Source organism: Dermacentor variabilis, chromosome 8 (genome assembly GCF_050947875.1).
Source record: "Dermacentor variabilis isolate Ectoservices chromosome 8, ASM5094787v1, whole genome shotgun sequence".
Classification (NCBI taxonomy): Eukaryota; Metazoa; Arthropoda; class Arachnida; order Ixodida; family Ixodidae; genus Dermacentor; species Dermacentor variabilis.
The window spans coordinates 91,751,203-91,765,525 of NC_134575.1; the positions used below are offsets into that span (position 1 = coordinate 91,751,203).

The 14,323-nt window shown below is 46.8% G+C and overlaps 1 protein-coding gene across 1 annotated transcript; it reads left to right on the forward strand.

The window, feature by feature from the left end:
* The first annotated feature begins 6 nt into the window (after positions 1 to 6).
* On the forward strand, positions 7 to 970 carry LOC142590757 (protein GVQW3-like). Its single transcript, XM_075703183.1, has 3 exons — positions 7 to 44; positions 156 to 644; positions 961 to 970. The coding sequence occupies exons 1-3, from the start codon at positions 7 to 9 to the stop codon at positions 968 to 970; spliced, it is 537 nt and encodes a 178-aa protein (XP_075559298.1).
* The last annotated feature ends 13,353 nt before the right edge of the window (positions 971 to 14,323 follow it).

The window sequence follows — 14,323 nt, forward strand, 5'->3', positions numbered from 1 at the left end:
ATGAATATGAGACAAGCGTGCGCATCAGCCGACCTTGAATATACGTGCGCATGCGCGAATTTTTTCTCGCTTGCCGATAGCGTCAGTCGCTGGGACGCAGCGTTTGATTGAGGTAGTGCGCAGTGCTCTCGTCGGTTTTTTATTGCAACGAAAAGGGCGGAGCGACTGGAGCAGCGCTACTGCATCAAATTTGGCCAGAAACTTGGCGACAGCCAAGTGGAAACCATTCGGAAGATTGAGGCGGCTTTCGGTGACGATGCTATGAGAAGCACACAGATTAAGGAGTGGCACAACCGATTTAAAAACGGCCGCAAATCGGTGGAGAGTGAGCCACGCTCCGGTCGGCCATCAAGATGCCGAAATGACCAGCTCATTGCCGAAGTGAACGCTGTGATGATGCGGGACCGTCATATGACTATCCGAGAAATTGCGGAAGAGATGGGCATGAGCACTTTTTCTGCACATTCCATTATGATCGAAGATTTGGCCATGAAGAAAGTTGCGGCGGAATTCGTGCCGAAGCTGCTCACGATGGAGCAAAAGCAACTTCGTGTTGAAGTCTCACAGGACATGCTGGATTCCACAAACAGTGACCCCGACTTCATGAACACCATAATCACTGTTGACGAGTCTTCGGTGTACGGGTACGACCCGGAAACCAAATCGCAGTCGTCACAGTGGAAGCATTCCACGTCACCAAGACCAAAGAAGGCCCGCCAAGTACGCAGCAACGTCAAAGTGATGCTGACTGCTTTCTTTGACTCCCGCGGCGTGGTACACCACGATTACGCACCACAGGGTCAAACAATCACCAAAGAGTACTACAGGGATGTCATCCGTCACCTACATGATGTTGCGCGGCGCAAGACACCCGAGGAACAGGAAATTGGCGCATCCATCACGGCAATACTCCTGCGCATTCCTCGCACTTGATTCAGACTTTCTTTGGCGAAAAACCAGGCTCTTGTAGTTCAACAGGCTCCTTCCTCTCCTGATATGGCCCCCTGCGACTTCTGGCTGTTCCCCAAAATCAAGAGGTCATTGAAAGGAGCGCGATTTCAGACAAGAGAGGACATTATGGCTGCAACGAAAGCTGAGCTAAACTCCATTTCGAAAGAGGCCTTCTCGGAATGCTTCCAACAATGACAGCACGTCTGGGAGAAGTGTGTAGAGTCCCAAGGAGACTACTTTGAGGATTATTAGGTTTCCAACGCTCCATTTATGCCAGTTTTCTTTTCTTCCGCCAAAGGTTGGATACTTTCCTAACAGACCTCGTATATTCTGCTAAAATCGTAATGTTTTCGAGGCAATCTACCCTATACATTCACGCGATCGCTTAGAGAAAACTATAGTTAGAAGTTATGATTTCAAAGTCGCAGGACGGCACTTCGTTTGCGACGACCCGGCGTTGTTGCTCAGTGGCTATGGTGTCATTTGGCTGCTGATCACGAGATCGCGGGATCGAATCCCAGGCGAAGCGGCCGCATTTCGATGGGGGCGAAATGCGATAGCACTTGTGCGCTTAGATTTAGGTGCATGTTAAAGAACCCCAGGTGATCCAAATTTTCTGAGACCTCCACTATGGCGTGCCTCATAATCAGAAAGTGGTTTTGGCACGTTAAACCCCATAATTCTTAATTAACAATTAAAATTGAGTCTTGCGGCCATGGTTAGTTAGTTCTCTCGAGATACCGGGCAAGGTGCGCGCGTTGCCTTTGCAAGGGATGGAATATTTGGTAATTACTAACCTACACATATAAAGTTTCAGCTTACGACACCCACAGAATCTTAGCCACTCTCTCTAGCTATAAAATGACTGCGACATTTGGCTTCGCTGGACACTAGGGTAACTTGCGACGTGTTTTATGCAACATCTCTAGTGAGGCATAAAACGAGCGTTTAGCTAAGTTCATTCAGCCCTTTTTTTTTTTCAGGCAATTTCACCCTTGCCCGCTTGCCATACCTAAGATTCCCGACGTGATCGTCAAGTGTAAACTCTGCGAACGATTTAGTTTTCCTAAAGCACTAGGAAAAAGTTGTCAAAGGCTCCTAGTCGCACTAAACACTTCTGGCCTATGTGAACGTCTTTGACTCCGCTCAGGCCCTCTGCGTGCGTGCGCGCGCTCACCGCGGCTTTCCTCCCCCTCCCCTCCCTCTGTAGATCTTATCTTTCTATTCCCTCTTTCCCGTCCCCCAGAGTAGGGTAGCCAACCAGACCCATTCCTGGTTAACATCCCTGCCTTAACTCTCTTTATTTCTCCTTATCCTCCTCCTCCTCGTGATATTACCCTTGGAAATGCACGAAAGAATCATCTTGATGATAGTGCTGGTTGCTGCTCATACGCGCTGACGAAATAAACACGAACACGACCGAAGGAACAAGCCAACCCGTAGGCCCCCTCCCGCAACACTATATAATTAGTATCCACAAAGGAATTTTGCGCGAGAATTGTTCTCATGAGAAATTTTCAGGCAATCGTGACGATGAGCATACTAACAAGGGTGACCGGCCAATGGCAACGAGAAATTCCGAAAGGAGAGCTTTGTGGATACGGCCCCAGTTCTGTATTGAGCCATCTATAAGTGGTCTTCATGGCTACTTACATGAAAAGGATAGCCATCGTCAGCAAAACAACTGTTAGAGCCTTGGACGCCGACATCATCACGTCGTGCGGAGTACAGTTCCGGGCTTTTAAACTGACGCCAGAGAGCAGTTTTATAGTTTTTCGCCAACAACGGCACGTCAGCCTGGAACGTCACTTTCGCCGTGTCACGGCACAATGGTTCAAACAACACGTAGGACAGCGCCTGACCGAAGTTGCGATTGTTTCGAATAGCGATCTGTAACTACAAAAAAAAAGAACACACACACACACAAGAGAAGAAGCCCGTTTACTACAGCATGGAAGAGCTGAGGATACACGCTTATATGAGCGTTTCCACTTCTGACGCAGCTTTTAAACAAACACAGTGAGTCTCCCACAGCGTAACACACGTTTTACCATGTTGACACTAAAAACAGTCGGTTATTTGCAGACTGGTCTTCGCCGTTGCCTTAAATAGACTTGTCGCTGGAACACCACGAGCTACATACGGGGTATATACACTCTCGTCTTATACACATAACCACCGAGTTGGTTCACTTAAACATCACGTTCTACTGCTCAGTACAAGGTAGCAGGTTAGAGCGCTTAGCGTGTTTTATTTCCCAGAAAACATCTGTAGGCATGCATAAGCGACACATCATTGTGTGACACTGTTTTATTGTGTATATATTATTCTCATGTCAGAGGTATTGAATTTTGAAATGTCATGTTCTTAAGGAGCCCATACTTTTATGTGGTATTTAGTGAGAACCACTGCATTATTACACCGCAGTGGGACCGCCGTGTTCTATGTGACCGAATGTATGTTGAGCCTCATGACACATTTCTTGTCGTTGTTGTTTCACTTACCTTTGCAGCGACCGTCCATCACTTCGTTGTCCCCATTCCTTGGGAATGCAGTTTGCCGCACCGTGAGGGTCATAGCCCTTTGCTCCCCTCACTGTGCCTCGACGTGGGGGGTCATTGCTCCCTGCTCGGCCGAAGGGGGCGCCACCGCAGCCACTCGGTAAACCTGCTTTTGATTTTGAATAACGCCAGTCAAGTATCCGTTCTCAACTTGTCAAAACGTGTATTACTTGCCTCCGCTAAGCTGAGCTCCCAACAAGTGTTGACGCAGGACATTTGTTTCTTTTTCGAACACTAGCCATGGACGACGCTGTTTCTACTCCTGCTGACAAAGCCGACACCACGATTACGTCTCCTGCCATCGCCGCAGAGATTCAGCTTCCCAGCTTTTGGTGCACGCATCCTCGAGTTTGGTTTATGCAAGTAGATGCCTTTCTCAACTCCGGCGCACAACTTCACAGACAGCAAGGTACCTGCACGTCGTCGCCGTGCTACCCTCCGACATCGCCGATGCCATAGACAACTTGCTGATGGGCACGCCTTCGGCCACAGCCTACGACGACCTGAAATGCGTGGTCCTGCAGCGCCTCCAGCCATCGCAACAGAGTAGACTCCACCAGCTCCTCTCCGAATAACTTGGCGACCAATGGCCGTCATAACTCCTGCACCGGTTGCGTCAGTTGCTGGGTGGCCACTTCGCAAAAGAGAGCGAGCTTCCAATTTTGCGCGAGCTGTTCTTGCGGCGCCTCCCACAGTCCGCACGCCTGGTGCTAGTGGGCTCCGATGAGGCGAGTCTCGATCGGCTAGCTACACTCCCTGACCTCATATGAGACTGCTCGTCGGCGACACAGCTACCTAGCTATCGCCGCTCCGAAAGTCTCAGAGCCAGGAGACTGACTCTCGCGCCTAGAGGAAGCAGTTGACCGCCTTACAAGTGCACTGGAGAAACTGACAACGGGTGGCAACATTGGCGAGCAACTTCAGTGCAACCATTCGCCTTCACAGTCTTGCAGCGCACCTAGGGACTCGCCGCGGCAGTTGTGCTGGTATCACCGTCGCTTTCGCGAACAAGGAAGTCGCTGCACCCAGCCCTGTTTGTGAGCGGGAAACGCACCGACCAGTCGCTAACGGCGGCATCCGACATCGGCCATCACGCAAGCCGCCTATTCTTCGTAGTCGACCGCATCACCGGCACCCGCCTCCTCGTCGACATCGGAGCAAAGCTGTCGATCGTTCCCGCCACAGTCGCAGATCGCTAACGCGGCTAACGCGACAGAGGCCTTCACAGAGGCCGACACAGACAGCTTCGTCTGGCCAAGAATCAACAAAGATGTTTGAAGCTGGGAAAGAAGCTGCCAAACCTGTCAAGTCGTGGAAAGTGACCCGGCACACGCGTTCAGCGGCGCAGCCGTTTCGATCATGAGTATTTAGACTTGGTGGGGCCTCTTTCGCCCTGCCAAGGATTCAGGTACTTCCTCAAGTGTGTCGACTGGCACTCAGGGTAGCCTGAGACGACGCCTCTACAAAACATTGACTGACGAAAGCATTTGTTGCTACGTGCGTGTTGTGGTACGGTTGCCCTTTGCAAATAACTACTGACTGAGGCCTACAATTTCAAAGCTCGCTTTTTTCTGCCCTGGCGAAGCAACGGCGTGGTCGAGCGTCTGCACCGACAACTGAAGTTGTCATTGACAGCCACGCTCGACAGACAGCACTGGCTGGAAAGGCTACCCCTAATACTACTGGTGATGCGAACAACAATCAAGGATGACCTCGGAACCAGCGCAGCCAGATGCTGTAAATGTAAGAAATTCGCGCTCCAGGCGAGTGTTTCGGCACCCAGCAAGGCACTCCGCCAGCGGCCACGCAGCACATTGGCTACATTCCTGGCTCGACCCGCTTCGGCCTACACCCCACGTATTGCTCGCAGGCAGCCTGCGTTTAGTTTCCCGACAATGGACACAACCACGCACGTCTTTCTGTGGCGTGACTTTGTCAAGCCACCATTGACTTCTTCCTATGAAGGCCCCTTTCGTGCGGTTTCGCGTTCAAAGAAAACCTTGAAGTTTGACGTTCGCGGCAAAGAAGAGACAGTGTCGTGCGACCGCGTGAAATCAGCCTATCTTCAACATGAACTCGTCATTCCTTCCTTCATTCACACCTAAGCCTCCGGCATTTCCGGGGGAATGGGAGGGAGAGGGGGGGAGCCGTTCTAGCGAGCGTCCATCACTTCGCTGTCCCCGCTCCTTGGAAATTCGGTTTGCCGCGCCATGGGAGAAAATGCCCTTTGCTCCCCTCAACGTGCCTGGACGTGGGGGTCATTGCCCCCTGCTCACCCAATGGGGGCCCCACCACAGCCACTCGAGATACCTGCTTTTAATTTTGATTAAAGCCAGTCGTCTCTCCGTTCTCAGTCTGTCAAAACGTGTATTACTTGCCTCCACTAAACCGAGCTCCCAAAACCTTCGAATTTCCGCAATTTTGTATCCTTCATAAGTAAGTAAAAACTGTTTTCTTGCTGTCATTTACAATGCCTTGTGGGGCCAGTCAAGCAGCTTATCGCAGCCCTCCGAAATTTATACTTTGCCGAAGTTATGCACAAAAAAAGAAGGCATCTCGGGTAGGCTGTACCGGAGACGCAGCTGTAGTGACGTACGTGAAACACCTTGTGCGTGCTGCTGACGGTGTGTGGGCGCTAGGGTAAGGAAATGATGTAATTAAATAAACAAGTGACATTTATTGACGCATTAGAAATCTTCCATGCTTAACATACGATGTTAAGTGCAATGGAGGTCCTACGCTCTGATCTTGCAAACGTGTCCGCTCCTTATTCGTAGTAGGCCCGCCATGGCCAATGGCGGTGGGCGCGAAGTGACATCCCTCTTTCTCGCTATCTGACTTTCTTCGACCTATTTCTGAACTTTGTGTGTCTAACGAGGGGCCGCCATAGCCAAGCCACCACCAAATTTCATGCAACGAAATGCCCTTATAACTCGAGCCTCCGTTTATGCAAAATCGAGGAAGTACTTTATTGTCGCTATAGTTTCGATTTGCGCGACGATTTTATGTACACTAAATAGTTCGTAATGCTCTTGCGATATCAACGGACGAATAATTTAGGGTCACTTCAAGACGTGCGCTCAAAATAAAAGAATGTTTTTGTTGTTGTTGTTGTTGTTGTTACTGTTTTGTGAACATGCTTAAAACATGACTGTGATGTGGACAAGGTACTCTGTTGCTTGCACAACTGTGTTGGAAAGGAAACGCTGATGCCATTCTGTATCGTCAGCTCCTCCCTGTTTCAGTGAGTCATTCTGTTTTTCCGAACGATCGCTATTTGTAACAATACCTACCTTGCACAAGCGTTGTTCTGCATGTTTTCGAAGCCATTGTACCGTGACTTGCGTAGGAACGTTCAAGGTTGACGCGCCGCCCGTTGTCAGACAACTAGAATATTATTGTTTGGCATTTGTTTGAAAGCCCAATGCTCTACTTGACACGGCACGATGATGTCAGCGTCCAAGGCTATCGTGTTTCTTTTACTGACAATGGGTGCCTGTCAGTATTCCTCCAGTTTATACCGGACCATAAACTGGACTGTTGCTTGCGGTGATTTGTTCGTTCTAGCGTTTTCGTGTTTATTGTATGAGAAGCGCTTAGGACTGCAGCCAAAATCATTCATTCGTATTTCTGCCTATGCACATATATATATGAAGAGCGATTACCCCTACCCGCCGTGGTTGCTCAGTGGCTATGGTGTTGGGCTGCTGAGCACGAGGTCGCGGGATCGAATCCCGGCCACGGCGGCCGCATTTCGATGGGGGCGAAATGCGAAAACACCCGTGTGCTTAGATTTAGGTGCACGTTAAAGAACCCCAGGTGGTCAAAATTTCCGGAGTCCTCCACTACGGCGTGCCTCATAATCAGAAAGTGGTTTTGGCACGTAAAACCCCAAATATTATTATTATTATTATTAGCGATTACCCCCACTTGGGTGCATACAGAGACGGGCGTTTTTGCTAGCGCGCCATAAAAAAAAATTAATTTTGCGTTTACCGCAGCTCTGTTGTTGAACATTCACTGCAGCATTGTGTTTTATGTTGCGGATCGTTGAATAAAACCCTTGGAACAGTTAGTTACTTTGTTCTGAAGAAAAGAAAGAGACGCCTAATTGTCGTTCTCTGTAAGCCGCTCGTCGTAAGCAATGTCATAAACATGGTGGCTGTAATGTCAAGTGGCCGTTTCGGTCGTATACAGTTCGGCAGAGCTTCCCCTTCAACATTGGCTTCCACTGCTCGTGTGTGTGTGTGAGGGGGGGGGGGGGGTTGCTACCCTACGCTGGGGATGGGAGATAGGGGTTAGAAAGAGGACAGAGAGGAAAGCGTTAAAAATAACATGCACCCACGGGGACACACACGTGCAAAAGGCGTTCCAGTTTAAAGACGTTAAAAAAAGCCAGTAGATCGCAAAAAGGGCAATAGTACTTGCACGGCCTTCTTCTGTGACGTTAGGTTCTTTCGATGGCGTAAAATTCTTTTTTCCGATAGCGGTTGGTCGTCCAGCTGGTCAAGTTCGTGGTGAAGGCATTCCCTCTGTGGACTGTACTGCGGGCAAGCACACAAAATATGGTCAATCGATTCTTCAAGGCCGCAGTGGTCACAGGTTTCGGTGTCGGTCATCCCTATGCGGAATGCATAGGCTTTGGTAAAGGCAACGCCCAACCACAGTCGATACAAAAGCGTGGCGTCTCCATGGTGTAGCTGTGATGGCACTCGAAGACTTAATGTGGGATCAAGGGAGAACAGTCGAGAATTTCTAAAATGTGGCTCATTACATTGCGACATGGTGTACTGCCGAGCAAGCAGGCGGAGCTTCCGTGCTGCGTCAGTTCTAGAAAGTGGAATTGGTACGTGGTGCTCCCCAGTATGGGCTGAGCGGGCAGCCTGTTCATTGCCGATAATCCCGCAGTGACTTGGAAGCCACTGGAAGGTTATTTCATGGCCTGCATCACTTATGTGGTGTAACGTCTCTGTAATGTGAAATGTTCGCTGTTCGTGCGGTCCGCGTCGCAAAGGTGACAGTAGAGACTGCAGTGCCGCCTTCGAATCGCAGAATACCGTCCACTTGTGTGGCGGTTCATCACCAATGCAATGAAGGGCAGTAAAGAGCGCTGCGAGCTCTGCTGCCGTCGTTGTTGTTGCGTGGGTCATCTTAAATTTGATTGTTGTAACTTTCACAAATTTTGTTCACCAATACACAGCGTATGAAGTAATTACAAAAAGCTACTCTCGATTTAGGCTTTTTTGCTGTCTATATCCGAGCCAATTAAAATAAATATAATTCGCTCATCACCTCACTCAAATTGCATCGATTGCCTGCCTTTCTTCCGCACGTCCCTCACAAAAATCGTAAGTTCCAACGTCTATAATTGGAGCTGAAATCACAGTTAACTGTCTCCTTAATTATTTTTCTGACTTGTTATTCGGCAGAATGTTGACATCTTTTTTTCAGTTTCGCTTTCACATCAATGGAGATCACAGTAATTTAATATTTTGTTTAATACTGCCGGATCAATCATTGCTGACTTTGTGCGCGGCGATGGCGGATCCTAATAGTGCAATATTTAATATCTTAGTTAATCATGCTGTGTCACCATCCTCATTTGTCATGTGTCAACCATCCTCTAATTTGAACGCCCGCCGCGTGTGTGTGTGCATATATATATATATATATATATATATATATATATATATATATATATATATATATATATATATATATATATATATATATATCTTCACACACTATCCAAACCCTAGTGTAGGCGAGCAAACAGGAAACTCCCATCTGGTTAACTGCCATTCCTCACCATTTTCCTCTCGCTGTGCTCCGGAAGCATTTCTCCTGTGCAGACCATAAATAATGAGCACAGCTGGATAGTTAAGCATGCAGTATATATCTTTGCGCATAGGAACATACGCCACTGAAATATTTGTATGACACGTCAAAGAGCAATTTGCGCTGTATGTGCCAACGAGCCCGAATCATGGGTTTAGAACGCCTTTGTGTTAAGCAGCATTGCGGAACATTGTGGCGTGTGTAGCGTGAAAATTCGGAACAAAAGTCGGTGGACTAGTTATTGTTAGTGCAGCCTCAACGTATCTGTTCTTTATTTTCGGAAATTAGATATCTGCCATGACTAGTTGTGGCAACAAGGTAAGGTTATCCCAACTTGTGCCCTCTTACTGCCTCACCCTGAGACTTTCGCGCAACGTATAACTTATCGACTAGTGAAGCGTATTGCACAGGTTCGTAAACAAATGCACTAGATTTTTTTGCTATTGTAAATGATAATTTATCATGGGTGATATATTACTTATTCTGCTTGAAAACTGCTGCGTCAATTCAGACAGGTCTTTTACTATATTTCTTCTGAGTAATTCTTGAGTTGTTACGAACAGTTTTTACGTGTGGTCTCTTGTAACATGTGTGTCTCTCATATGTATGCAAATGTTGCACCGCCGTGCGCCCATTGCGAATCACAGCAGCTGTCACGCCCCACGATACCAAGGACCAGTTACGATACTGGTTTCATTTTTAGTCTTGCATTGTGGGCAAAGCGACTGTATTGCCTCAAAACAATACTCTTCAACTTCTCCAATTTGCAAGCTATGGGACTGGTGACGTCGAACCCATATTTACTAGCCTACATGTGCTTGCAGCTCATGACGTAAGCACTGAAGCATCAGTATTGGTGTCGGCGTCTGTAAAAAAAGAAAAGTACAGGACAATTAACTGTGCTGAAGTTATCTACTAGCGTAAAGGTCTCAGCAGCATCGTAGCCTCCATAAAGGAATATTTTCTTATTTGTTTTCGCCAGGATATGTGCTGCGCGAAACAAGAATTAGGTTAAGAATTCGTTATAGTTTAATGAATTGTCCCAAGACGTTCATTCTAGTGCTTGTGTGCACCTTTCAGAACCTACAACCTAATATTTGCCAACCTGGCCCAGTCCAACTTAACCTAACCCAACCTAACCAAGTCCAACCAAGCATTATTAAAATGGTTCCTCCAAAAAGCAGCTCTCCGGGGTGCCCGGTCAAGTTCCTGTGTCCATGTATTTCTTATTTTGGGAGGCTTGTGTGTCCGTTCGTATATAAATTGAGCTAGCTTACGCCTGACAGAAGGCATGAAAATATCTAAGGGAAGAAGTTCCTTATCGTGACAAAAAACAAATTGCTCGACTTGCATTCCAACACCGCTACGTTGCTTCAGGAGCACCGGTTGCAGTTCACCTCATGTGTGTAATTGCTTGACTCGGGCCATTTGGACTAGTATAAAGTAGCGATTCTTTGCGCTTAATCCTATTGCCTTCTTATCATTCACCAAACAGGACCGGCTGATCGTGGCGATAACGTTGGCTGGCGTCACTCTGACCACTCACGGAGCATGAGAAGGAATATAAGGGAAATAGTTACGTTACCCTGGCTTTGATTCATTTGCCTCAAAGAAATTTAAGGTGTCATCCTTTGAAAAGTCTCGCGCTGTCATAAGTGTTCCAGCGCGTATGTTCAATGTCGTTCAGTCGGCTTAAATATTATTACACATTTGGGTAAAGTACAGAGGGCGGGAACCGAGACATTTTCAGTGGCGATCCTGGCGCAGTTGTGAGTTGTGCAGTTATTCGGTTGTTGGTTTAGCTTTGCAGTTACTTTACTTTCCTGGTAAGAAATGAGAACGACCAAGCCTTTGTCCCCCTGCGGGGGACCATTTCACGTGATTAAACAGGCATTTATGTCTAGTTCAATTCCAGGGGTCCTATAACATAAAACTATTCCAATCTGTTTTGTTGTTGTTTTTTTTTCAATCTGTTGAATTCAAATTTATCTAACCACTGACGCAAGTATCGGGCGATGACCCACAGCGTAGTTTGAAAAGCCCAATTAAACGCTCTCCTACTCATAGTTTTGGGAGGTCACTTTTGTTTGCTTTCAAAGCGACTAACATTGCCTACCCTGACAGCTTTTCGATATCTAATTGGCTAGCAAGAGGCGAGGAGCACGCAGAAGTGCAGAGGGTCTCGGTGGAACCGAGTTAGTGTAGCGGCGTTAGATAACTGATGAGGAGGACGGTGCCGGCGTATCCGTCCGCTTCCCCTTGCTTTGGTTGCGGTGGCTGGTCGAAAATTGCGACTGTGTGCTACGGCAGGTTAACGAAGCCGTTAAAACGAATCTTCAGCGAAGAAAAGTTGGCAGACCGATGTCGTACACGGGCCAAACGGGCTCGGCAACGTTATTCTGCCACGCAAAAAAAAAATATTATGCGCAAATACATCTGTTCTGCCCGGCAGTTCCGAGTAGCTAGTGCCAGAACGATCGGTAGGCAAGCACCTTATATTTCTTTCGGAACGAGGCAGTCATCGGTTATGCCGAAAAAAAAATAGTTGCGTTCGGCACATTAATGTATCTTTAATGCGTAGACTTCATTTTGACGTGATGAGTTTTTGCGGTCTGGTGACGTAGCGGGACAGAAAGGCGAAACAAGCGCAACCCGAAAACTTTCGACGAATAGCGGAAGGCTAATGGCGGAGAAGGTGTTGTATCTGAAATAATTTTTTTTTTTCGTTCTAGTCGGGCATAATCATTGTACACAGTTCATAATGAAAACAGGTCTCGCGGTTTTCTCGACCAATCACTGCGGACTGAGTGCAGAATTTAAATGAGAACATTTGGAATGGCTTTACATTATAGCGCCCCAGATATCTGTTCAGCTGACCTCTAGACGTACCATCATTTCTTGCGCTAATATGCGTTGAAGTAATATGTCGGCACCAGCCTAGTTATTATATAAAATATGCTTTTTCTCTAATTGCGTGGTGCGTCAATGAGTGCAATCAATTTTAAATAAATGAAATAAACGCTGTGTAGTTTCTGCGTATGTCTGGCACAGTGAGAGAGAGAGAGAGAGAGAAATACATTTATTAATATAAAAAGAAAAATTATATGCATATATTAAAAAGACCACCCCTGTGCGTTTCCGGCGAGGTGCGTAGAATAGGCAGTAATGATCGTGATATAGCAATTAAAAGGGAATAACGTTTCTCTTCTGCATTTACAAAGCAAAAGAAAACAACGGGAAATTATTGTAGGTATCCATCACATTTAGCGCAACAATATTTTGCGCTCCGTCGTAAATGAAATTGTTGCTGTGCGTGAACATCGCATTCGTGGCACTATTACAATTTAGGTTGAAATTCAGAGGTGTGGGCAGAAACATCAGCAGCAGGAATTCTCGCACAGATGTCAATTTTAATACCATTCGATGCGCACTACGATACTCATTCGCCCGGAGTTTTACCCATTTTGTAAACTCTTCTCCCTTACAGATGATAAAAGCCGAAATGGTGCCATGTAAAATAGTGCAATGGAGAATGAAAAGCGCTGTGAGAACACCATCCACCAAGATCCAGAATACTGTCGTTGCGGTTCTGATTGAGGTTGTGCCATCGTTACTTAGAATATTACGTATTTAATGAAGTCGGATCGCTTAAGTTCGTCTCGCCTGTTGCTAGTAAAAGCGGAGATTTGTTGGCGAAACCTCCCGGAGTTTGCTAATGCTGGCTGGGTGCTGCTCTTCTACCGAATAGTTCGTACGCAGGACAGCACTACCACACAGGTATCCAGGCTTCCGGCCTTGTTTACTACACAATCACTCACTGATAAAAGAAACGACGCCAAAATATCGTCATTGGAACAAATAAACATCATGAAGAGCACACTTCCTTTAATAAAGCAAACTTTTCTACGTTCACTTTCCTTGGCTTCATTCCTTCGCGCATCTGCTTGGTCGGCATTTCGTCATGCAAAGTGCAATTAACAGTTGCACTATCACCAGAAGCCGGCTGCTCCAGTAGGAGCGCTGACTAGAGCGGGTGGGTCACGTGGGTCACGCGGTGGGGGTCTCCGCGTCTTGTCCTCTTCACTGATAGGCAAGTAATCGACATGGTGCAAAGCGCTGTGTAGAATAAAATCGGTTGCATATAATCCGTCTCTTTAATCACGTCACGAAAGGTTCTTTTCTCGGTTTCCAACATGTGGGTTGGACCTCCATATTTTTTCCATCTATGCCTTTTTTTATAATTGGACTGTTGCGTACGAATACGCACGAAGTACCTATGTAATTTCCCTACAGCAGCCGCAAGATAAACTGAATTATTTCATGTTGTTGGGCTGATTTTCTAGGCCTCCAGCTCCTCGATCCGGAGTTTCCTTTAGTGGAACTGATAACGCGACACTATAGACATAGATTGTTCTTACATAAATGACCCTGGATTCCCCGAAGGCATTGCCCAAAGGGTAGCACTCATTGCAACAAAAGCTTACCACAAGGTGTGGCATATCTGAAATATGAGGCCACTTAGGTCTGTGCACAATTCTCCGTCAGTTATGCAGGCAAGGCAGGAAAAAATTGTGAGGATGGTGAATTCGCAAATTATAAAAACTAAAACTCGGTGTAGTGGCAGTCGTTTGTGAATATACTGTGAAAGTGCAAAAAGAGAAACAGTAGAAACAATAAAGAAGCTATGTTGGTAGAGTTTGCTGAAATCAATAGATAGTGAATCATGAATGTCATCTTCCAGCAACGCAGTAATCAGACGTGTACATGGTAAGCCCAAAGGGAAAAGAACAATTAACTTCAGGTCCGGCAAAGCGAGTATTGTCTGTCTACAGGCAATACAACGCGAAACATTTCCCAGTGTTACTGCGAGTGTTGTCTGTCATCCTGGGAGTAATTTTATTGCATTTAGCCTCTTCACTGGAGAAAATTATGTAAGGAGCCAAATTAGTGACACCTTTTAAAAATTAATTCCA

What these genes read in the sequence shown, in the direction of transcription:
- LOC142590757 (XM_075703183.1), top strand. Translation starts at nt 7, where the DNA reads ATGAGACAAGCGTGCGCATCAGCCGACCTTGAATATAC. An exon ending in TCAGCCGACCTTGAATATAC is followed by an intron (nt 45 to 155) that starts GTGCGCATGCGC and finishes TGCAACGAAAAG; the next exon opens with GGCGGAGCGACTGGAGCAGC.